The sequence below is a fragment of the Scardinius erythrophthalmus genome, assembly GCF_964197995.2.
Source record: "Scardinius erythrophthalmus genome assembly, chromosome: 16".
NCBI lineage: Eukaryota > Metazoa > Chordata > Actinopteri > Cypriniformes > Leuciscidae > Scardinius > Scardinius erythrophthalmus.
Genome location: NC_138236.1, coordinates 36,912,397 through 36,938,947, shown reverse-complemented (window position 1 = coordinate 36,938,947; position 26,551 = coordinate 36,912,397). Strand labels below are relative to the sequence as shown.

The 26,551-nt window shown below is 38.6% G+C and overlaps 2 protein-coding genes across 3 annotated transcripts in view; both read right to left on the bottom strand.

Moving 5' to 3' along the window:
- limd1a (LIM domains containing 1a) overlaps positions 1–16,568 on the bottom strand; it is a 39,723-nt gene extending 23,155 nt beyond the window's left edge. Inside the window, exon 1 of the mRNA XM_081389042.1 lies at positions 14,975–16,568. Coding sequence (XP_081245168.1) covers positions 14,975–16,034 — 1,060 coding nt within the window. The 5' untranslated portion in view covers positions 16,035–16,568. The remainder of the gene's footprint in view (positions 1–14,974) is intronic.
- A 5,031-nt stretch (positions 16,569–21,599) lies between these two features.
- lars2 (leucyl-tRNA synthetase 2, mitochondrial) overlaps positions 21,600–26,551 on the bottom strand; it is a 125,306-nt gene continuing 120,354 nt past the window's right edge. The window contains exon 21 of one of the 2 annotated variants that reach the window (XM_081389302.1): positions 21,600–23,215. In XM_081389302.1, the coding sequence (XP_081245428.1) occupies positions 23,036–23,215 (180 nt within the window). In that variant the 3' untranslated portion in view covers positions 21,600–23,035. The remainder of the gene's footprint in view (positions 23,216–26,551) is intronic. The other variant, XM_081389303.1, reaches the window with a different exon arrangement.

Here is a 26,551-nt window from a genome sequence, read left to right as displayed (position 1 = left end):
TAACTAAAATGAAATAGCCTAAATGTCTCCACTGACTAGTCAGAAATAAACTGCACACCTGAGTAGGGTTGCCAACTTTAGAAAAGTAAAATGCGGGACAATTGTGGTTCTTTATAGGAAAATGAGGGACACTCAAAATATTTACTGTATCGCACAATGTACATAATTTCAGTGTCTGCAAACTGTAGTTAAGTATAGGCTATGTTTAAAAGGTTATCAGACAAACACATTTGTATTGCTTAACCTATTTATGTACAATTTAATTCTAAAAATAATTTTAATGTCATACAAAAAAATATATGTCACATTACAAACAAACCACCATTCAAAATAACCGCATTTATCTGAAATGGAAAGCTTTTTTAACATTATACATAGGCCTACAGTTCAAAAGTTTGAGGTTAAGATTATTTTTTGGGGAAAGTAATTAAAGAAAGTAATTGCCTACTTTTATTCAGCAAGGATGCATTACATTAATCAAAAGTGACAATACATTTATAGTGTTACACAAGCTTTCTATTTCAAATAAATATCTTATGATCTTTACATTCATCAAAGAATCCTGGGGGGGTGGGAGGGGGGGAACAAAACCGTTTTAAACAAATAATAATCAGAAATGTTTTGTGAGCATATTATTCCCTCAGGTAGATTGCATGTTTTCTTGCGTGGCTGGATGTTGGACTCATGAACAATAATCACGTTGTTTGCATTCGCCAAAAGTGATTTGCCGAAATCAAAACGTGGACAGTGAAAGGAAATTACCGTTAGCGCGAGACGAGTCAGGCCTGAAGCGGAAGCGGCCAGACGGCAAAGGATTATGTTCGCAAATCAAACAATGATTAAAAAAAGCTGTGATATGTCATCATATTGGATGATGACAGGTGTCGGTGATCATTCTCAAGATTCGTGATCAGCACTGCTGCTGTTGCTGCTGTATCAATATCAGTCAGTGGTTGTGACCGCAGGGTCTTCAATCACAATATGCCGTGGCGTGGAGTTGCCATCCTGAAGTGCGTATGTAAACTCCCGAGCGTGATCGATCACCCAAATCACGTGACATGCACTTTATTTAGTAAATAATATTATAATAATATTTATTAAAACTACAGCTCTTATTAGTTGTTAAAAGTGTACTCATTAATTACTATTTAATCAAATGTCAAGGAAGAAAAAATAGTTTTGTGACAAAGTGAAGTGAGAGTTGGGCAGCAGGGGGCGGGGGGCGGGGGGCGGGGCGCGTTCGGTTCGACATGAGAGTATCGCGGTTTTTCGGTTCGGTTTGAATATCGTTACACCCAGGGTGCGATTTGCCGGGGGGGATGCGTGGGATTTCCCCCTTTCTGGTCAATGTATCCCTGCCTCTGCTTAATTATTTTTATCCCCAGTGGGGATAAATTTATCCCCCCCTCAAAGTGATCAGTGCTACTACACTAGTGGCGAGGCGGATCACAAAACTTATCACGGATCCGTGGTTTGATTAAAGTCCATTTTATTTTAAAATGCGCTACTTTGACTGGCTCCGCGCAGCCTCTATCACCACTCTGAAGACTTGCTCAATTTCCCGCCCACGGCGCTATATGATTGGTTACACCTCACGAGTAATAGCCTATCAACACTTGCGAGACGGCTGCAGGTCTTTTTTTACGCCGTATATTCAGCATATTACTGAAGCGGGAATAAAAATCACAATCTGATTATCTGTTTCTATGATGACAAGCAGGGTTAGTGTCCCAGTCACACCACTGAGAATGGCCGAAGTTACACATACGGTGTTTTACTCAATTGAGACTAAACGCAAAGGTTTTTTGATTACTCACTCACTCTTGAGTTTCTGGCGCGAGTGATTTCAATGTAAAGACGCGTTTACGCGCGTCTAGAGGTCCTGCGGCGCGGTAGACGCGAAGCCCGAATGAGGCGAATTGACTTTGTCGGCCCTGCCCGACACGTTAACTGTAATCATGAGCCCGAGCCCGATTTAAACCCGCCCAGAGAGAGAAGTTTTACACACATTTTTTTTAATACGTGGGCCGTTATAACCAGGTGGCGCCAGGGAAGTTGAGATGAAGCAAAGATGAAGTTGACGATCGCCATCTCCGTAGTGAATGCACATATATGGAGAAATGCATGAATTACATCAGAGTGTTGCCTATTTCTTTTCGTTTTAAATTGTTTCGTTTAAAGACATTTCAAGCTTTCTTTAGATATATTTCTTAATATTCTCTGTGTGAGGCATACACTGAGTTTCGGTTAATTTATGATGAGATGCGCAGTGCAAGTGCAACATAGATGAAAAAAAAAAAAAAAAAAAAAACATTATAATATTTTAACAAATATGCAACTAAATTTATTTAGTTATTTATTTATTAAATTTATTATTTAATGGCTAGGCTACAACACATAGTAGGCCTACAGAATCTCTGTACAAATTTCTGCACATTCATTTACTGCTTCTGAATTTTACACACAAGTTGAAAGGCATTTGTTTGTGCATAGTAAAACATATCTGCAACATTTATCAAGTTCACGGATAATTGTGCGTGCATTTATTAATTATTATCTTAATTAATAATGCAACAAGGACAAATCATGGTAACTGTCTTGTTTGTTTATTCAGAATGAAATGGATCGCAAATGGATCCGAATGAAGAAATGTAAAAAAAAAAAAAAACGTGGACAATGATGAACACAGAAAATAAACATGAATGAACTTTGGATGAACTTTGGATGGCCTAGGAGGAGTAGGCCTAGTAGGCTACAACTCTAATTCAACAAGGTTTTAGAATATAGAATATTTTTTAAACAAAATAAATATTTTTAAAGTTTATTATCTATATTATAGTATATTTATCTGATCCTGTCCATTAGCTTTGATCCATGTACGGCTTCAGAATGTCACCAAGTAGCCTAAATATTTATGTAGCCTAATTTTTCAGCGCGAAAACTCTAGCTAGCTAGCTGGGAACAAATAAGGGTCCAGAGCAGCAAATGCAGTGAATGAAGTTCATGTTCTCATGGTTTATTTTTATGAATAAAAATGTTTCAAAACATCCCCCCCTCTGTTTTTTTCACAAATCGCACCCTGGTTACACCCCTAGTTACTATACAACACTAATGACAAACAGCCATATTGTGGACAGGGATTTCCTTTTGCTAAGTCCTGTTTCCGGCCACAGACCCCCCTTTTTAAAGCATGATAAAAACTAATATACATTGTGCACTGAAGATTAGTAATAGTAATAGTGTAATATTGCATCATTATGCATTCAAGTCAAGTAACCTTTATTTATATAGCGCTTTTTACAATACAGATTGATTCAAAGCAGCTTTACAGAGATAACAGGAAAATAATGTTAATAAAAGTATATGTATATATATATATATATATGAGAGAGAGAGAGAGAGAGAGAGAGAGAGAGAGAGAGAGAGAGAGAGAGAGAGAGAGAGAGAGAGAGAGAGAGAGAGAGAGAGAGAGAGAGAGAGAGAGAGAGAGAGAGAGAGAGAGAGAGAGAGAGAGAGAGAGAGAGAGATCGTCCAGCTCAGTTCAGTTCTCATATGTGGCCCTGGACCACAAAACCATGTCTTATGGGTCAGTTTGAAATTGAGATGTATACATCATCTGAAAGCTGAATAAATGAGCTTTCCATTGATGTATTGTTTGTTAGGATAGGACAATATTTGGCCGAGATACAACTATTTGAAAATCTGGGGTGCAAAAAAATCGAAACATTGAGAAAATCGCCTTTAAAATTGTTCATTTATGTTTCAGATTGTGCTACATTTACTCACAAAAATAAATATTTTATATATTTATGGTGGGAAATTTACATAATATCCTTAATATCCTAATGATTTTTGTCATAAAAGAAAAATTGATAATTTTGACCCATACAATGTATTGTTGGCTATTGCCACAAATATACCCGTGAGACTTATGACTGGTTTTGTGATCCAGGGTCACATATAATGGTGTCAATGCAAGCAGGGCACTAATATTGTTGAATATTAAATTAAATGTCCCCAACTAAGCAAGCCACTGTGAATAATGCACTGAAAAGAAATACCACACAAGAACTGTGTAACCGTATACTTCACATTATGTTCACATTAGCACACACACATCAGATGGTAAAGTGAGAGCTAATTAGTAAACAACCAGACCCTTATGACCTTCAGAGAACATTACATTAAGATGAGCTTAAGATAGCCGTTCAGCTCAAGTGAAATCACAAGACTGGCTGTGGGGAAGGTGAGCTGAGGACACAACCGGGTCTTTGTCCACGTCTGTGGGTTCAGGCTGGTCTACGTGGCATGAGTGCTGGGAGAACATTTAAGCAAGCATGAGCTGAGATAACAGCGTTAAACAGACAGAGGTCTCCTCTAAGAGGGAGGGCCAGCGCTGGAAACACACAAAAGAGCCTCTGTGTCATCTGGTATTCAGCAAACATCATGCTAACCAGATCTGCCCACTCAGCTAAACCTGGTCGAACGCAACAAGCTCAGTCAGACTTTCTGCACAGACACAATCAGAGCCACATCTGCTGCACAAAAAGGCTTTTCATTGAAAGATGCAATTGAAGTAATTCATTTAAACCGGGTCTGGATTCAGTAAAACTGGAGAATGTTACATTTCATTCGTCATGACGTAAATATGCTGATTTGATGTGTGATGCGTTGATGCGTCGTATTGTGTTGTATTCATCCCCAATGATCACGGCATCAAAAGTGTGGGAATTCTTTAATTCTTATCACGTTGTAATGCAATATGAAACTAAATGGCAATTGTGTAGATCAAGTCAATGTGAGCAATATTTTGAAAATAAATAATACAAGTGCATTTCGGATTACAATTGGCACTATGTCCTGAAGTAAATCATATTCAATGCCATTCACGGTAATATATTGGCCAGCAGATTCCCATGAGCACCAGTGGCATTTGTTTACAGCACTACATCTACATATAAAAGACTAAGGGCCCTATTTTAACGATCTGAAACGCAAGTGTCAAAGCGCAAAGCGCAAGTAACTTTGTGGGCGGGTCTTGGCGCTGTTGCTATTTTCCCGGCGGGATAAATGACATTTGCGCCAGGCGCAAGTCTAAAATGGGTTGGTCTGAAGTAGCTTCATTATTCATAGGTGTGGTTTGGGCGTAACGTGAAATAAACCAATCAGAGCGTCATCTCACATTCCCTTTAAGAGCAGGCGGATTGTTCTAAAGCGTATTCGTATTCTAACGGCGGATTTGCCAGGCGCGCGCCAGGAGCGGTTCACAGCCAAGGAGAGCAACGGACTCGTCAGGGACGTTGGGGATGGAGAAACCCACCCAAATTAACTTCGGTTAAAAAGGCGTATGATAATTTGGGTAAATGTGTAAGCTAGATGTATGTTTTTATAATAAATTATCTATCTATCTATCTATCTATCTATCTATCTATCTATCTATCTATCTATCTATCTATCTATCTATCTATCTATCTATCTATCTATCGTAATAATGTATGATTTGCAAAAATGAAAACTGCTGCCTCTGTGTAGATGAGAGAATCAAAGTGCGCGTTGTGCACACGCTACATTGATTATGGCCAAGCATGCGCCCTTAAAATAGCATATGAATAACATGCGCAACGCGCCACTGACTTTAAACTATTTTTTCCTGGTTTGTGGCGCAATTGTTTTCTAAACCTGCAAAATAGCATGAAGGAACGTTTGCGCCGGGACACGCCTCCTTTTTTGCGCTGAACCGCCCAGGAAGCGCAAATTCATTCCCTAGTTTAACGACGTGCTTCTGTGGAGGGAAAAGCGCGCTTTGCGCGGGTGCAAAATAGGAATGATACGTGCGTCGGTGTACAAAGTCAATTGCGCTGGGTGCAAGATAGGGCCCTAAATCTGTTTTTGTCATTCACCAGCCCACATGTTCTTATTAATACATTAATGTAAGTATAGCCAGGCTCCTAAATTTACACGTGCCAAATGCCACATGCAAATAAAAATGAGCTTTGGCAGTTGTCCTGTACTGTACTAACAGACACATAACGATGAGAAATAATAAACTGAAGGAACAGACAATGATAAACACATAATAAACTGAACTGGCTCATGCGGTCGGTCACATGATTGTCAGCTCAGCTGTAAACAAAATGTCTGTTATTGCTTGCACAATAAATAAATTCATGTTTAATTTAAAAATAGGAAAATAATTTCCCGTTTATTATTTGATTCAATTTGATTTGATTAAAATGGGGAAAAATGACACACTATGGTTTAAATAATTCTCTGTCAAGTAGTAAAGTTATGCATTGTGCAACCCCCAACTTAGATACAGTATATAATAAATATATATATATATATTAAATATTTCAATAATGGCCCATTTCAAAACTTGTTCTCGTTTCTCTTTTCATTCTTAACAACTCCTGCTCACTGTAGTGCAGTGGTGACATATTATTATTCTTGTAAACAGTTTCCAGCATTTCAGTCATAATAGTGTCCATATTTAAAATGCGTACACATTACTGCGAAATGCAATGATTGGCTGTGGTCAAAAAATATTTACAAAACCAACTTTTGGATTGATCCTTTTTTGTAGAATTAGACATGTGGATTCGGGCAATTAAATGACCACATGGTGGTCAAACTTGGTGTTTGTAAAACAAAACAAAAACAAAAACAAAAAAACATTGGGAAATTCCGCTGGAAATTTTTACATCAGTGGTGGGAGCAAAAAACAGACATTCTCGATTTGGCTGGCAATAAAATTGACCAGCCACTTTAAATTAGAGCTGCACGCGAATCAGGATTGTTTTTTGTCTCAAATAGAGATTTTAACTAGCATTACTAGCTATTGCTAAACTAGCAATTTACTAGAGGTTCTGACATTGCTGCTGTCTATTTAAAATGTTTAAATTGAATGGAGTGTTTTTTTAAACGATTTGAATTAATGATTCATTGACTCACTCATAAAATACTTCACTTGCTTCATTGCTGGATGAATCAGCGTTTTTAAGTGAATCTTGATTAATGATTCAATGAATCAGTCATAAATACTTCACTTGTTTCATTGCTGGTAGAATCAGCATTTTTAAACGAATCTAGAATGAATGATTCAATGAATCACTTATAAATACTTCACTTGTTTCATTATTACTGGATGAATCAGCGTTTTTAAACGAATCTTGAATGAATGATTCAATGAATCACTCATACATACTTGTTTCATTTTTACTGAAGAATCAGCATTTTTAAATTAACCTTAAATTAATGATTCAATAATACACTCATAAATACTGTGCTTGTTTCATTACTAGATGAATCAGCGTTTTTAAACAAATCTTGAATGAATGATTCAATGAATCACTCATAAATACTTCAGTTGTTTCATTGCTGGATGAATCAGCGTTCTTAAACGAATCGTGAATGAATGATTCAATGAATCACTCAAATACTTCACTTGTTTCATTGCTGGATGAATCAGCGTTTTTAAGCGAATCTTGAATGAATGATTCAATGAAACACGCATGGCGGCAGTCAACGGGACAGGTGCGTCAGGAGCTCTCCTGGCACTTTTAGTTTTTGTAATTATTTTAAACCTCACAGAATCGGGACAGTTTGTAAACACACAGCAAGTTTCCCATAATATATCAGTATATCGAGAAACAACGTCAGTAAAGCATTTCGGATATGGAAAGCACATTTTAATGCAGACGTTTGTAAACACTGCGGTCGGCCGGGATCAACACAAGCGAAATAATGCAGTCCGGGGCAAACACCAAAGTGACAGTGGGATTATCATCATACTCTACCTGTTGCTGTCCGGAGATTTGCACCCGTGCCCAGGTCCGATTTTCCGGGACGCCAGCTGTAAGGCACCAGCGAGCGCACTAGTCGCCACTGAGGGGCTGGGGCTCATTCGGCATCGACCGGCAGGTGGATCTATCAATGACGGGGAGCGAAGATCTCGGACGAAGCGGGCTGAGACGCCGGGCTTGGTGAGTGCTGAGGGCCTTGAGTGGCCATCTTTCAGCGCGTGGACCGACGGCGGCGGGGCTGTCGCCGTTGAGGAGCAAACAACTACAAATTCCTTGCCCTGCGTTTCTGACCCTACTCGATCATATCGTGCGGATGTCAAGGTAACTGGTCATTGCGCTCAAGGTAAGCGTGAAAATCTGCACGATACAACCCACAGTTGTTTCAAAAACATTATAAACCCTGCTTTGAAGAAACACCGCAAACTGAACTTTTTTAAAACTGTCAATCACTCTCGACTGATCTGGGATCAACAACTCAAACCAAGGGGTCTATTTGGAGGGCATATGAACATCCGTAGCCTCAGCCCAAAGTCTGAAGAAGTACATCATCTTCTTATTAACTCCAACTTAGATTTTTTAGGTCTGACAGAATCTTGGTTACATAAAAACTCTCCAACTGCTGCATTACATGTACCAGGGTATAATATTTTTAGACGGGACAGATGTGAGGGAAGAGGGGGAGGGGTAATGATTTACATAAAAGATCACATTAACTGTCAGCAGATATGTTGGCCTTTTGACCATGATTTGGAGTGTATTGGGGTGAATATACTGCTCTCACCTTAAATGTCTTTTGTGTTAATTGTTGTATATCGTCCACCCTCCTCTAATAATGATTTCTATATCACTTTTAAAAAGCTACTTCAAGCATGTGATTTTAAAATTGAGGTAATACTGCTTGGTGATCTTAACTGTAACTGATAAACTGTAACTCATAAATACTTAACTTGTTTCATTTTTACTGGAAGAATCAGCATTTTTAAACAAATCTTAAAGTAATGATTCAATAATACACTCATAAATACTTTGCTTGTTTCATTACTAGATGAATTATTGTTTTTAAACGAATCTTGAATGAATGATTCAATGACAGACATTTTAAGTCTCTTGTCAAGTGGTGTAATGATATAATGATTTGAAGTGCCAAATTACTTTCAAAATGATTTGCCCTATTTCAATCGCTTCTGTAGACATTAGTGTTTATATCTGAACTATAGGCTAAACTTTTATCCCAGTTCTTCTGTCATAATATTAATATACACAGAAATAATGATAGTGAAGCTGTTTCATACCGAAACATGACAACTGCTCTCTCTGGATCAGCGGCAGCGCCAACACAGATCTGAACTAATGATTTTATAAAGGTTTAATAGACATAGCAGAATCATTGTCATTTAGGAATGAGATCATGTGGGTCTTTGAATCGAGATTGCGATCTTTTAACGTTCAAATGTGCAGCTCAACTGTAAATGTTCAAATTATCTTACATCCCCATGAGAAACAATTACCGCATGAATAGGGCTTAAAAAATTATTGCAGGCACATTTTCCACCAATGAGAGGTTAAGTAATTCCGGACCCAGATACAGTCATTCAGGAGAGCAGGACATGAACTATGAAGAGCTATGGGACAGGAAGCCAAGAATCCTAGACAACAATTAAGATAAAGCCATCTAGTCGACAGGAAGATTAAGGAATCGTTCATCAAAAGAGCACAGGGCACAAAGCATGAATGTGTGTCTGTTGCTGGTGTGTATGTGTGCACAAGGCGGGACTCTCCCCCCCCACCCTCATCTCATCCAGTGTCTCTTCCCAAACTAAACCGAGTGGCAGGGAGAGGCCAAGCGTAACCCACTCCAGACGGGGGGGACGCCAACCATTTGTGTGTCAACAGAGGCGAAACCACCAGTAGACTTCACTATAGTCTTGTAATTTATTAACATCTCTTTGTCCTTGTTTAGCTACCCTGTAAAATCCAGACATTCCTCACAGATCCCTGCGGTGTAGCAGCTGTCAGACCGAGACTATAAACACCAGCATGGATTATTATGCCAACTCAGCATCCAGAACACATCAACAGGACACAGGTGTCAGCAGAAACATCTTTCAGTGCCTTCTGGATGTAAACAGAAGAGCTTGATCATCAATACACTGTCCAATGGCAAGAACCTGTAATATTACACTACTTAGTAGGACTGTGAATCTTTGGGTAGACAGAGAATCGATTCGATTTATGAATGATTTTTGTGAATTCAAAACGTTTTGATTAGAGATGATTCACCATAACACTTGGGGCCCAATCATACGCAAGCAGGCGCGACGCAAGTGTTTTTTGCTAGTTTCAGCCTGACGCAGTTTTCATTTTCACGTCCTGCCATGTTGTTTAAATATCAAATGCAATTGTGCCCATTTGTGCGACCACGGGCTGCTGGTCTGAAAACGAGGTTCAGGCGCATTGATGGTATTGTTATTTTGAGGAACTGAAATAGACTGAGCCATTGACCAACGCTTTATTTAACCTCGCGCACGAGCAGATCCGTTTCCTCGCTAGAGAAGCGTTCAGTTTTTCCGCTTGCAAATCCCGTCATGTAAATAGCAAATCTGCCATGGCGCGAGCACAACTGGCTTTTAAAGGGAATGGGAGATGAGACTCTGATTGGTTTATTTCATGTTACGCCCCAAAACACGCCCATTACTCATTAAGAGAATAGAGACAACTCTTTTAGACCATGCGCCGCGAGCGCCGACCATTTTTCCCGTCGTTAAACTAGCAAAAGTGGATTTGGATATGCCATACGTGCACTTGTGCCCTGCACTTTAGACCATGTGCTTAGATCATTAAAATAGGGCCCTTAAAGGAGAACTATGTTTAGTATGTTATGTAACGCATATGTTTAGTTACCTATGATCACGCGCGTGAACTCGGCAATCGATTACTTTGGACTTCAACCGAAAACAGGATGTAAACACAGGTATTTGCACTGGCTTAAATAACATCATTTTTATACATATCTTTCACATCTACTGCAGTCAGATTCACTCGTGTTCACTCTGAAGGAATCACTCACATTTTCTGTGCACTTGTAATGACACATCAAGGATGTTAAGAGGCTAAAAGCAGGTTTAAAACTTGCCCCATTGAAGTCAACAGGGTGCAAATTTTAAAAATAGAATAACTCGGTGTAGGCATCACCGATTTTTGTCGTTGTTCTCTGTATTGACAGCACTCCAAATGTACAAAAAAATGAGCTCAATGTTAAAATTGACCGGAGTTCTCCTTTAATGTGATACGATTAATGACTGGATTCTGGGGCAAAAACAAAAAACTTTAGTCCATTGTTAAATGTGAATTCATGTCAGTTCTTAATGATGCTATATAACTTTATTTTAATAGCCTATACAAATTGGCATATGTAGAAAATGACATATAGGCCAACATTTAAAAAGGCTTTAAAAGTATTAATAGTTCATGTTAACTATTGTGTAGGATAATGTTAATATATAAGCTACACAACCTTATTACAGTGTTCCAGGTGCATTAAACATACAGTGCTTCCATTGATAGACTAGAATATCACGCACTTTCCCAACTAATCCTAAACTAACTTTCCTTTACGGAATAGTACAGAGTATTTTATAACACACCTCTGCATGAAGTGAGGTTCTCTTATTTTCATTAAAATAAAATGCTACAGATGAATCATTCATATCAATTATTTAATGAAATAAAGGATTCACGATTCAAGATCGATCCACATGCATCATCAGGATTTGTAATCGAGGAAACGAATGAATCGTTACACTCCTACTGTTTACTATTTAACTATTTGTTAATGCAGGCATTATTACTAATATGGATCCTTTTGACATTTCTGGGGTTCTCAGAAGCATAAGTTGTCAAGTTGGGTAAATTCCAATAGTGGTGAATGGAAACTCCAACAATTATAATTTTTTGCAATTCCATTTGAAACCAATTGCAAAAGATAAAAACTACGATAGCATTTTTATGACTTTCCAAATTCCAAATTAAAAAATGCAAAAAAATAAAAATAAATTACAAATATGAAAATACATATAAAAAAGTTTTTTAATAGATTTACGATGTTAATAAAAGTTAATTAAATCTGTTCAAAATGGTCCATTGGTGATTGGTTACACCATTTCCTTTTTATAAATATAAAAATCTAGTTTTAAAAACCATTGTCCAAACAACACTTGTAATAGCCTGAATGATGTTTGACATTTTCAAGGTTTGAGAGCTCTTAAAAAGAAAATGTGTGTGGGGTTGACAATAATAGCAATGCACTTTAATCACCCACTCCTCAGTTTACGTAAAAATCCTTGATTTGTTCAGTTCATGCAAGGCCAAATGCAGCATTTGTGACACAATGTATGTTCTGGTGTGAATCAGAGAGCGAGTGACAGTTTCGAGCCAGAGTAAAGTACAAAGGTCAGGAGGATGTGAGCGGCACAGCATGTGTTTAATAGTTAAATTTAAACCAGCTATTCCCCAGTGATCACATTATACACCACGCATAAACAGTGAATGTCCAGATACATGCTTTAAGGAAATGTTTTATGTGTCTATGTAGGCTTAAGCACAAGAATGATCATGTTTGTGACTATATCTGTATCTTTTCTGCATTCACAGTAACAGATACTAAAGATACTTCCCATAGTATGAGGGCTTTGTGCTTTTCCAGCAGGAAATTCCTATAGCGCAGACATTTACAAGAGCAGCTTGGGATCACGTTCGTCATCTGAGAACTATTCAACACTGATACATCAATGCACTATATCTAAATAACAGTAAAACCTCTCAGTGATCTATTTAGTTACAGAAGGTTTTTCACCCATCTACTATGTAAGACATGAGAGCAATGCATATCAAGACAAGGAAACAAGTTAAAACTGCTCAATGCACCATCAGAAACTACTGTCAAAAACAGTGAAACTGGAACAGACGCACATCAGATGTCAACATTTGCCACCAATTAGCCAGTAAAGCCAAAATACTGAACTAGTTTAGGAACACATGCTCATTAATAGGGTCCAAATGAGATTCTGCTCCTTCTGGTGTGTCCTGTGTCATGTGGTGAGTCTCACTCAAAGACCACCCATGTTTTCTTTACGTATTTTAGAAGTCTGCTTAGGCGCCAAAGTGTTACAGTTTTTATGGACCTCACTTATTTTTATAGATGGCATATTTAATTTGATGCAGATGAAAATGAGAATTAACCATGACCCAAAGCCATTGGGCCTCATTCATGAATTTTTGTGTAAATCATTCGTAAAACCGATTTGACGTAAATTTTCGGATTCATCAAAGTGTTCGTATTTTTCAAATGTTAGTTGGTACGAAATTTACATGCGTATGTGGTACGTAAAACATTTAAAAAACATTTTTTTTTATTTTTTAGGCAAACTGACGACACTGAATTCTGATAACACTATGTACCATATTAATATTTCATGAGTTTGTTTGCCCATATAGGTAATCTTAACTCTTTCCGTGCCATTGACAGAATTTCCTGCTTTCCGTGTTTTCACTGTTATACTGTAGGGGGCGCTATTACACATCTTCTAAAAGAGTACTGAATCTCCTGATCAAAACACAGGCGAAGAAGCAGCGGAAACAAGCGATATCAGATGTAAGCAGATGCATATGTAAAATGATGCAATCACCAACATTAAACAACATATAAATAAAATCTGCCTAATGTTACTGAATGAAATGTCGACCCATTTTGGGGATGTTGATGGACTCAATCTATTCCATCTGTGTTTTGATCATCGTTCTGAATCAGATCTGGATGTACTCATATTTACTAAGCACCAACCTTACGTTCTCTCTCGTGAATCCCACACGGAAGTGATTTAAACTGCAGTTCATCGACTGGCCACTAGAGGCTGCAAAAAAGAGTCAATCCCATAAACCCCCATGTTAAAATGCCCAACTTTACAGCAAAAAAAAAAAAGTGGTTTTGATCTAAATTGTTAATTTTGCCCTTCATGACGACTGTGAGGGGGTGATTTTTTTTTATAACTCATCTGTTTAAATAATTTTAAGCCTTAAAGTTCTGCATAATTAAGGGCATGACCACTTGAGTGACAGGTGGATTGCCGCTGATGTAACTACTAGCCGTTTGTCTACTGTCTGTACGTCACCTCAGCTAATCCGCCTCGCTGCACGTTTTCGTTTATCCGGGAGTGACGCGCTGCCAAGATGGCGACGGCCGGCTCCGCCCACTTTGGGCTTCAAAAAGGCTCTTTAGAAACATACGGGTGACGTCACGGACACTACTCCCATATTTTTTTAGTCTATGATATTTACAAAGTTTCATGAATGAGGCCCATAGAGTGAAATTTACTCTTAGTGAATTTTGCATCACAGTAAAGGGAGACCTCACCAAATATTTATATATATATATATTTCGGAAAGATATGAGGATGAATAACGAACAGAATTTGAACAGTTTTTGCCAACAGTACCCCTTTAAATATCCCATATTTCCTGAGCTCCTGAACTTTAAACCAAAAATAATTTTACTCTTATGTCAATAACTCGTAACTAAAGTAAATTTAAACTAATCTCAACATTGAGCATAAAAGATAATAAAATGCCTTATGTGTTTGGTTTTGTGATATACCGTGCAAGAGACATTTGGCAGGTCTTTAGCAGAGGCAAAAGTGAATGAATGTAGATTTGTTTTGCAGGCCCATGGGGCGAACAGGAGTGGCAGTGTTAGTTTAGGGTGGCTTCATGCTCAGCGGGCACTGTGCGACTTTTCAGGGAAAGCACACTCCGACAGATCAGAGCCTAACTCAGTGAAAAAGAAACAGCAAAGTAACAGCACAGTCTGCCTTTGGTGATTAAACTGATGAAATAAAATAAATGAACACCAGATGAGGAAGAATGCAAGTCCCAGGAATAGCTTCTGGAAAGGAAAAAGCATGGAAAGGCAGGGATCTGCATGGCTCTTTCACACACTCACACACAATTGACTGACTGTATGGTGCATATTATGGCAACCACCACACACACACACATATGGAGGGAAGGTCAAGTGGAAACAGGCAGAGGGTTTTTCAATCAACAAGCTGCTAAATACAATTGCAGATGTGAGCCAGATAAACAGAAGAACACACTGGCAGGGATCACGTTGTGCTTACCAAAGTACTCAGCCTTTGGCTGGACGTCCATCTCCTTTTCCAGGCGCTCAGTTAAAGCTTCTAACTTTATTTCAGCCACAGATGGCCCCGGATCCGCCTGTACGTGGAGGGTCTGGCATGGCAGTTTGAGTGTCCGGGAGGGGCTGGAAGACTCATCGTTGGGAGACTCAACTCCTGATGTGGGAGCAGGGATTGTCGGGATACTGGGCGCAGTGTTTTTGGGTTGGAGTGGCTCACTTTGCTTCCCTCCATGGGACACTGGAAGTGGGGTCACTTGGGTAAGCGAGGGGGTGCCAATGTTATGACCTGCCCCGTTTAGGCATGTTGGTCCACTGGATGACCACTGGGGAGTTATGGGTTGACTAGCGCTAGCTTGATGATATGAATCCCTGTATGTTGCTGTGGGTGATTTCCCTGATGTGGCAAAGGTTTGAGGAAAGCCTTGGGACACTGGAGAATGATTCGGACCAGCTTCATGAGAGCTAGAAGTGTTGGAGAAAGGAGATAATGGCATCTGAGACGGGTTGCCACTTTTTGACGCCCATGTGCCAGGAGGACTGGTTGATGGTGATGCCCGGGATGGCACTGGTATCGGGTTAACAGCAATTCCAGTCTCCTTACTGTCATAACCCCTGATACTGCCATCATGTAAGCCGGATGAATGATGTTTTTGTCCTTCATACGATATGTATGGAGTCACATTGGCAGTGCCAACCATTGGTCCAGAGATGATGGGTGGTTTGGCTGCTGCTTCACCAGCTTGTCTATAACTATTGATGGGTGGCCTGTCTTTGGTGTAAAATGTGTTATCTGACACTTTCGGATGACTTCCATTGATCCTTGCTGCTGGCAAACTTTCGTTTCTTGATATCTCCTCTTGCTGCTTTTGCATGTGTATTCTGCTCATTTTTGAAGCAAAAACTTTCCTGGTTTCTTCAAAATCCGGGTTGTTTCCTGCATCTCTCTTCACGCGAAATAAGCCGTCCTTCGATGCTTCATACATATTCAAGTCCTCGATGAATTTACTCGCCTCAAGTCCCAAATCGTCGTATTTATCCATGTTTGCAACTGGAAACACACTCAGAAAGTAAGTTTTAAACGACTTCTGTCCGTTGAGGAGTTAGTCAAACCATTGAAGATGGAAAACTGATGGGGAACAGCTGTTCAAAGTCATTTACCTGTAAAAAATAATCACTCAAACTGCAAAAACCACGTGAAGAGTTTGTTTACACAGATTAAATCCACTCAAATAGCCGACGCGCAAAAAAAACCTCCGTAAAGCGAACAATCGCGACGGGAAAGCTATTTCAAGAGTCAATCTGTCAGCCTCTGAATAATAAAACTAGAAAAACCGAAGACAGCGACAAAAACAGCAACTCTAAAGAACTAATAACAACTGACTGTAAAGAAACGGACAAGTGCGCTAACTTTCGGAGGCAGCTTTCAGTTTGCGTCTAACGAAACCCGACCGAAAATCTTAGACCTGGACGAGAGCTGGTTGAAACTGCTCCTTTAGCGAACTCTTCTCCTCAATGAGAGAGAGATTGAGCGACTCCCGCCTCCGTGCTGCTCTTTGCTCGCGCTCAGTGTGTGTGTGTGTGTGTGTGAGAGAGTGAATGAAGAAGCGCGAGACCAGCTGTGCAGTTCACGAGCGCGCGGCCGCGGAGAGGAAAACACACTAGTACAGCGGGGAGTTGATTCTCACGGATCCCCATGATAAATATTCATTATCAGTCTTTTGGGGTTTGGAAAACGCTTTACGCGGTTTAGAAAGCTTGTACTTGAAAGAGTTGTGAAAAAAAACTACTATAATGCGGTTCCGTAGTAATTTCACATGATTAAAGTACATTGGAGAGAATTTGCTCACCACAAAACACATGGAAATAATCCAGCACTTCATTATAGAGAATTTGACATCTAACGTTGATTTTAAGATGTTACCAACTGAGGACAAACAAGAACAATTCAGTTCTTGTCAAGACAAGTCAGAATTGCATGATATAAAGTCAGAATTGCGAGAAAAAAGTCAGAATTCTGACTTTATAACACGCAATTCTAACTTTATATCTCGCAGTTCTGACTTTATAACACGCAATTGCGACTTTATTTCACGCAATTCTGACTTTATATCTTGCAATTCTGACTTTATTTCTCAGAATTGCGAGATATAAAGTCATATTGCGAGATATAATGTAAACTCGCAATTGTGAGATAAAAAGTCGCAATTATCTTTTAAAATGTTTTATTCTGTGGCGGAAAACAAGCTTCCATAGTTTTCACATTTAGTCCCAAAAAGGAAAGTTTTGTCATAATTTATTGACCTCGTTCCCAACGTGAATGGCTTGCTTTCTTCCAAAGACCATGCACAAATCATGTTAGATATGGACCTTGCTGAGCTCCAAAAGCAAATAAAAGAAGCACTGTAAAGTACCGCATGCTGTATAGGCCTAGGCCAATTCTTGAAGTCATTTAATCAAAGTTAAGAAGTTATTCACCGGCAATCTTTCCTCTTTCAGCTGTCAAATATCATTAGCTCTTCTACAGTACATATTTTAGCTTGGCACTGATAGACCTCATTTTACTCATCCACTATTGCAAATTAGCCGAGTTAGTCTACCAATTATTTTCTATATCAGCTCTATTTTTTAAATGATTAATGATTTTTTTTTAATGACTTAAAGGTTTATTCAAAAGTTGGACTATTTATTAAACTTTCGTCATATTGCTGTTGTTCTTTTTTCTTGTTCAGGACATAAGATTCACATCACATGCCTCATAATGTAAAAGTGCTCAAATACACACATTTCACATGCGTTTGGTAGTTCACTTGGAGGCCACATCATCATGACCTCATCGGAAGACAAAGTAGCCAAAGCTCCCAAACAAACTATGATGGTGTGAAGAGGAAAGTGAAGTGATAGATAACGGCACTCATGTGATCAGCTCCACAAGCCAAACATTCCTGAAGCAACATTATTTGCCGTGTGAAGAGCGACAGAAACGCTTTCCCCTATTAGCACACACCTCTCACACGTCCCACAACACAACCTCACACGTCCTACAACACAACGCGACATACACTGACACTTTAAAAGTCTGAATGTCTTTGCATTGTTGGGGAAGCTTCTCTGAAACTAGTTTAACAAGCTATTAAGCTACAAATAAATGAAATTAGTTCAGAGACAGTCAAGCCACACTTTAGAAACATAATTAGCTACACTACAAGTTACTATCAAAAAGTAGCTAGCTGCATTGGAAATACTTTACAATGACATTGTATATTACAAATGACTGATAATTGTTTTGAGTTTCTCTTCGATTGGCCGATGCTTTGCGAAAGCAATGGTCGCAAAACACAATGTGTGTGATCTTTTAGGTTCATTACAAAACTGTGGCGGGACAGATTAAACTATGATGGGTCATCATAAAATCAGAAATGGATATTTGAGTGTAGTAAAGCAGGACAATCAATCAATTTAAAAAGGCTATTATTCACCATGTGCTTGAAGTCTTCGACACAGACTGCATTATAATCTTTAGCTTGCATAAATTACATACAATAACCTTCAAGAAGTCGATTCATGTAAAATCACAACTGTATGTGTTTTACATAGGGTAGAATGGGGAAAATGAGTGAGTTCACGTAGTGTAACAGTGTAACGTCAGAACGTAGGCTCACTATTGGCCAACGCTGGTCATGTGTGTGATGCTGGCCAATAGGGAGCCTACGTTCTGATGTACAATCCAGAAGCGCCGCGCTGTTATACTACGTCAACTCACTCAGAGAAACACACAGAGGAAAATGATTATTTTTGTTTGTTTTAGCATAAAAAATTATTCTCGTCGCTTGATAAACTTAAGGTTGAGCCACTGTAGTCACTTGGACTATTTTAAACATGGTCTTTACTAACTTTTCTGGGATGGCAGATCTTGACTACATAGAAGCCTATGAAGGAGTGAGCCAGCTCTCAGATTTCATCACAAATATCAAGATGAACAAAAGTCTTACGGGGAACAACATGAGGGAGAGGAATTACTGACACAATTTTTATTTTGGGTGAACTAACTGTTTAAGTTACTAGCGTCTCTACTTGTAGTTAGCTCCTCCCCAACACTGTTAGCTGCAAAATATTACAATTAAGTGTCATTTGCACTTAAATGCGTTTAACTACCTTTTTTCTATCATTTCCTGACTTTGAATCAACAGCTGTGATACTGATTTTGGTCGGTAACCCACACTATTGCTCAGGTGTTGTTCATCACAATAACACAAATACTATATAACGTTTCATCGTTTCACAAGCACAAAATGTCACACTCTTCATTTTGAAAATGAAATGTTTTGTTTAATCGCTTTAAACCCAGCTTTTGTGTGTGTGTGTATGTGACATGGTGTGTTTTTCTTAAAAAGTATGCTTTTGCTATCTTTCCCTGGCAAGATATTTTGGTTTGATATTTTGTATCTGCAATGACATTCAGATATGTGTGTGCATGACTAGAAAGACCGAACACGTCGCTGTACAACTGCTTGACACTGGTTATGTGTTATTGCTGAACATTATTGACATACAGACTGAGAGAACTACAGGGGTGTTTCATTCAAACTACTATATAAGTATTCAGTACATCAATTCAAGAGAAAAGCTGACTTTTTAAATTAACATGAATTTCCTGAGGATCATTTTCTCTTTGAGAAAGAGAGTCTGACAAAATCTGACGTTCTGTACAAAAAGGGTTTCTATGAACACAGACACTAATTTACTATTTGATTAATGACCCAGAAATACTGCAGAATGTGAAATATTTAACCTATTTTACATCATTTTCGTTGTTTAAAAATGTTATGGTAACACTTTACAATAAGGTTCATTAGTTAACAGACTTAGTTAACATGAACTAAGAAGGAACAATACTTCAGCATTTATTAATCTTATGTTAATTTCAACATTTACTAATACATTATTAAAACCAAAGGTTGTATTTGTTAACATTAGTTAATGCACTGTGAACTAACATGAACAGCTGGATTTTTAACTAACATTAACAAAGATTAATAAATACTGTAACAAATGTGTTGCTCATTGTTAGTTCATGTTAGTTAATACATTGACCAATGAACCTTATTGTAAAATGTTACCAAAGTTATTTCTAAGCTTAAATGATCGTCTGCCAAGTAATAATCAATAATTTGATTCGTTAGAAAAATAATAACACTCCTCTCCTCAACAAGTAACATGATTTAAGGAAACAATGCAAAGAGTTGCACTAAAGTTTAATACTTGGGCTTCAGGATTTGTTCAAATCTTAAAGGTGCTGTATGTAACTTTTCAACTCTACTAAAGCATAAAAATACCATAATATATTTGCATATATTGAGGAAACATGCTAAGTTCACTTACTCGTTTCTCTGAAAAACACTTCTACATCCAGTTATTTTACTTTGAAATGTGTGTTTCCAGGCTGGAATATTTGTTATTGTTTTGGTCTGTGATTCTGCACAAGATTTTGATTGTCCATTGCGTTCGTTCCTGTTGTGTGTGCTCAAACTGGCAACCCGAGTGACCGTCGAGTCTGAGGAGGAGTCTGAAAATAGGTACGGGAATACGACTGCAGTACCTATTTCGACCACTAGTCATTCTGTCATTCTTACAGACTGCACCTTTAAAGGGAAACCCAAAAGAAAATGATTTGGTTACCATTGACCTTCATGGTAACCATTCACTTTTATGGTCAGAAAAGACATTTCTCAAAATATCTTCTTTCTTAAAGAAAGATAGTCCTACTGGTTTGGAATGATATAAGGGTCAGTTAATGATGTCAGAAAATGAATAACAGAAACAAAAACATCAACTTATAAGAGACCACTAATAGCAAGTAACACAGGAAATGAATACTCTAAAAATATCAAGTTCACAGGTCACATGTCATCTGGGACGAAAAAACAACCCCTTCCTCTTCTTAAAGTCAGCACATTTGAGGAATGTGGGACTTCTGGGAAATTTTTCTTCAGTGTTTTATTAGTGAGTCACTTCGATAAGGCCATAAGGGACAGCAGTGGGGATCAATTTCAGACTGAATTATGTGTGGCTCCTGACTAACATGGCGAACAACAGAGGTACTGTCAGTGAGTGTCCCAGGACCTCAATACCCTGAGGGAATAACACTTCATGTGACGTGAAAGGCTTCCTTTATGCCAGTTCCCAACTTTTTGTTCACTCAAGTACTGACAAACATGTTCTCTGATGCATTTGGAGAAGGTCAGACACCCAGACACATAAAGAAACCCAGTGGAAACCCGTTTAGCGCGCGCTAACTCGAGTGTGGTGTCAGTGTGCGTTGTGTCATTGGGTTGGGCAGCCGAGACTGAGAAAATGGGGCCAAATTACTCCGGTGTTGAAATGTGATGACTCAAGTCTCTCCGTTCGCATTTCCAAAGGGAATGACGGGCATTGCTAAAGCAGTCTGACAGGACCTCATAGTCTTATAAAGAAGAGATCCATTCATTACCTTCAGATTATTGTTCTGTGGAAACAGTGTCCCGACTATTCACTAAGAATGGAAATATGTTCTGGTTTCATCTGTCAGGCTCCCTAACTTAAAATTAAGAAGATGTTTCCCCCCAAATCTATGATACCATTTTATTGCTGTATATACATTTTCTTGAACATAGATGAACAAACATCCTGAATCTTGTCTATTGTGCGCACAATTTTCACTCAGAAATTTAGTCAATTTCACAAATACTTGAAATTAGAAAATAGATAAATGCATTATTTTCTTGTAAAACGTGCAGTCCTTTAATCTTCATTTACAACTTTGAAAAGTTCATTTTTATAGTGTACATTTTAGTTATTTGTTTAATACATAATATTTGTTATTGTTTCTTTTTGTGTACTGGAAGCTTCACCGAAACCATTTTTGTGTGTGTTTGTAAGCATATTTGGCAATAATTCTCATTTAGATTCTGAAAAATGACAAATAATTTTTTCGCCCTTGTGTTACCAGTTGTGGTTGGAGAGATTTCTAAAAAATCTCTTATTTTATGCTCCACAGAACAAAAAAAGAAAAAGTTTTTGACCTCGTCATTTTAAATTAAAAAGTCATAACTGAATCTTCCAGTGAAAATGAAAGATGTTTGCAGGATTCTCCAATCTTTTAGTCCACTTAAACTCCGTCTATTTCCGTCAATCCTTACTAAGTCCCACTTTTTTTTTAAATAACCCGTTTCACTCAGATGTACGTCACAATACGGATAAAAAGATCTGACACCATTGCATCTTGATTTTAATATGCATGTGCATTATCTGAAACGGCTTTAAAAAGACAAAAGCAACATTTCTGATCAAATTTTATTGCTGATTATTTTGGCTTGTTATTGCAACATAGGGTTTGGAAACAGTTTTGAAGATTTTTGCCTATTCAAGAAGTTACAGTACAAACTGTACTTGCTTGCCATAACCTGGGTCCTTACACCGGACCAAAAGCTCTGATGGATAGAAATGCGTACTGTACTGTATATGTGTTTTAGGAGTGTGGTTAGAGGGTAAATCAATGCAAAAAGCTACACTTTCATGAAAACAAAAGTTAAGAAAATTGTTGATGCAACACACTCAGATGAGGAATCTATACTGACCGATTAGAATTGCTTTCATAATTAGCTTTTCTTGCTCTTTGATGCGGTCAGGGTGAGACGTTAGTTAGAGACCCATCAGGGATCCCACTGTTGTCTGAAAGCTCGGCACGATCTCCTAAACCCGGTGTTCAGAAATAGCTCGCTATAAAACACTCACGGCTGGCCTGACTGAGGTGGGTCTGGTAAATGTATCCCATAAATCTGAAATCATCTAAAAGCTTCTTTATTTAGTAGCAATTTTCATTTTCACCAGAGCAGAGAGAAGCACTCAACAAGTTCTGCAGAACATCTTGTTACTCATGTCCATCATGGCTCCCTTTTCCAAAAATTCGTTGCTGTTTTCCTGACGTGGCTCTTTGGATATCAGAGTCTTTTCCATGTACGATCCCTTCTGGATCCCAAACTTCAATTAGGCACATCTTGCCACGTCATTGGTCCAGCAGAAAGTTGATGAGAGCAGTTCTGGGTGAGAGGATGACTCTCTTAATAACGCGGTCCGAGAGAAGACGCGCTCCCAGAGGACTCTTCAACACCAGATCCTGAACCTTCTGTGCGTCCTGAGCCACTTCACGAGGCACAGATACACTCCCACACGCCTTATTATTGATCTGAGGAGAAAACAGAGACAATATTGATGGCATCTGAGAGAGACTGAAGATACATGCATTTCATACATGTTATTTTGAGATGAAAGTACGGTGGTCAAGAGAGCTCAACGCTCTGCAACTGAAGAAAACACATACAAATAGAAAAACATCCGCAAAATTAAGAAAACATCTTCATTAGTTTTACAACACATGTGTGCTCCAAATACTCACATGTATGTTTTTACTGTATTTTGATCAAATAAATGTAGCCTTGGTGAGCAGAAGAGACGCATGCCCGGACTTTTGCACAGCATATACACACACACCCTACCACTCTACTAAACTATATGTATATGCTGTTAAAGGACAGTTTAACAATGTGTAAATATTAATTATAAAGCAAGGAGTCTGTATTAATAATGGAAAATTGTAATGCACCATTTGAGGGGGGTGGGGGGGGGGGGTGCTTTAAAATCTCAAGGCTTTGCAAAATTACACTCCAAAAGTCAAAACCAAGAGATAATTGCTTTCAGAAATTCAATTTGCTCTACTCCTTAAAATGCATATTCGCCAAATGCTCCGTCAGAGACAAAATATTGGTAAAATGATCTAAATCAGCAGTAGTTTTAGTTTATAAGCTGACATACACTCACCTAAAGGATTATTAGGAACACCATACTAATACTGTGTTTGACCCCCTTTCGCCTTCAGAACTGCCTTAATTCTATGTGGCATTGATTCAACAAGGTGCTGAAAGCATTCTTTAGAAATGTTGGCCCATATTGATAGGATAGCATCTTGCAGTTGATGGAGATTTGTGGGATGCACATCCAGGGCACGAAGCTCCCGTTCCACCACATCCCACAGATGCTCTATTGGGTTGAGGTCTGGTGACTGTGGGGGCCATTTTAGTACAGTGAACTCATTGTCATGTTCAAGAAACCAATTTGAAATGATTCGAGCTTTGTGACATGGTGCATTATCCTGCTGGAAGTAGCCATCAGAGGATGGGTACATGGTGGTCATAAAGGGATGGACATGGTCAGAAACAATGCTCAGGTAGGCCGTGGCATTTAAACGATGCCCAATTGGCACTAAGGGGCCTAAAGTGTGCCAAGAAAACATCCCCCACACCATTACACCACCACCACCAGCCTGCACAGTGGTAACAAGGCATGATGGATCCATGTTCTCATTCTGTTTACGCCAAATTCTGACTCTACCATCTGAATGTCTCAACAGAAATCGAGACTCATCAGACCAGGCAACATTTTTCCAGTCTTCAACTGTCCAATTTTGGTGAGCTCGTGCAAATTGTAGCCTCTTTTTTCTATTTGTAGTGGAGTTGAGTGGTACCCGGTGGGGTCTTCTGCTGTTGTAGCCCATCCGCCTCAAGGTTGTGCGTGTTGTGGCTTCACAAATGCTTTGCTGCATACCTCGGTTGTAACGAGTGGTTATTTCAGTCAAAGTTGCTCTTCTATCAGCTTGAATCAGTCGGCCCATTCTCCTCTGACCTCTAGCATCAACAAGGCATTTTCGCCCACAGGACTGCCGCATACTGGATGTTTTTCCCTTTTCACACCATTCTTTGTAAACCCTAGAAATGGTTGTGTGTGAAAATCCCAGTAACTGAGCAGATTGTGAAATACTCAGACCGACTCGTCTGGCACCAACAACCATGCCACGCTCAAAATTGCTTAAATCACCTTTCTTTCCCATTCTGACATTCAGTTTGGAGTTCAGGAGATTGTCTTGACCAGGACCACACCCCTAAATGCATTGAAGCAACTGCCATGTGATTGGTTGATTAGATAATTGCATTAATGAGAAATTGAACAGGTGTTCCTAATAATCCTTTAGGTGAGTGTATTGTGTGTTCAAGTGCTTATGTTGCATCATGGGATGGATCTCTTTGAGGGTGGATACCTAGCTGTGCGTCTGCTGTTAGTTTAGTGTGTGAGTTTGTGTGAAACACAGCATCTGCTCCTCAGTGTGTCCGTGGTGAAATTAAACGCACCCATACAGTTGGACGGCATCATAGGAGAAAATCAACCCTGTTATTATGACTCCCAAAGTAGTTCAGCTGTCCCGCATAAAGCAGGGGATTCCCTAAAATACTACCAGCCTGAGGCCGGCCGTGAGTGGGCACAGCAAAGCCTTGTGGGTAGGACTTGCTTCCTTATTCGTAGTTTAAATTATTTTTGGCATCCTTCTTCGTAACAGTTACTTATGTGTGCTGTGTCCAAAAAAAGGTGAATATTCTTTCATAGACTTTCACAAATTGTTTGGTTGAGAAAAACATGAAAATGTACAGTTACATGCTTTAGTTATAGTCAGTTTACTTTTTGTTAATTGACAGTAGCTAGTGACAAACTGCATTCAGGTGAATTTCTACAATTTATTTCAGGCAACAATAATTATAATTATTTTTATTTTTTTGCTTGGGCGAGTAATTCAAGTACAGCTTTTCAATACCAACCAACCAATGAGAACGTAGAACAATGACGACAGCCAATAGCAATAAAGCGTGACAACGAAAGCTTTTATGGATCCGTTTGACTTTTTATCCCATAATTCTGACATTTATATCTTGCGATTTGAGTTTACATCTACAGTAAAAAAGTCCATGTAAAAAGTTGTAATTGCAAGGCCTAAACTGAGGATTACTTAAAAAGATTACTGACTTTTTTAAAAATCTCTCATGGATGAAAAGCACACATTCTTGAAATGAATATTTCGTTCACAAAATGCATTTATTAGCATGCTGGATGGATTTTGGCCACAAAAGGTGTTTTGCAGCAATTAAAATTCGGAAATTGTGCATGAAATGACTTTACATTGCTGTAGACAAAATGTTTTATGTGTAAAAAAAGCCTAAAAGTGGAACAGGATTTTGTCATAAATAAATATACAGCATTTCATGTTCTGATTCAGCGCCACTTCACATCTCATGGCTTCAGGTCCTGTTGTCAGATGTCTAAATTGTACGAAAGTCGGAATTGTGAAATGTACTATAACTCAAAATTCCCAGAAATAATTGCAGAATTCCGAAACTTAACTCAAAATTCTGAGGAAAAACAAAAACGAATGGCAAGATTTAAACTCAAAAAGTCAAAATTGAGATGTTAACTCAAAATTCTATGAAAAAAGTCAGAATTGCGAGATTTAAACTCAGAATTCAGATTAAAATTAAAGCTGCAAGCAGCATTTATCGGGGTTCAAGCTATTAAGGCCTTTAAGGGTTTTTAAGCACAAAAGTTATCAAGTTTTATTTAGCAAGCATCTAACCACTGACATAATAGATGGAAAACACCATTTACAGTCAATACAGGTAATTTACCATAGGAAATATATGGT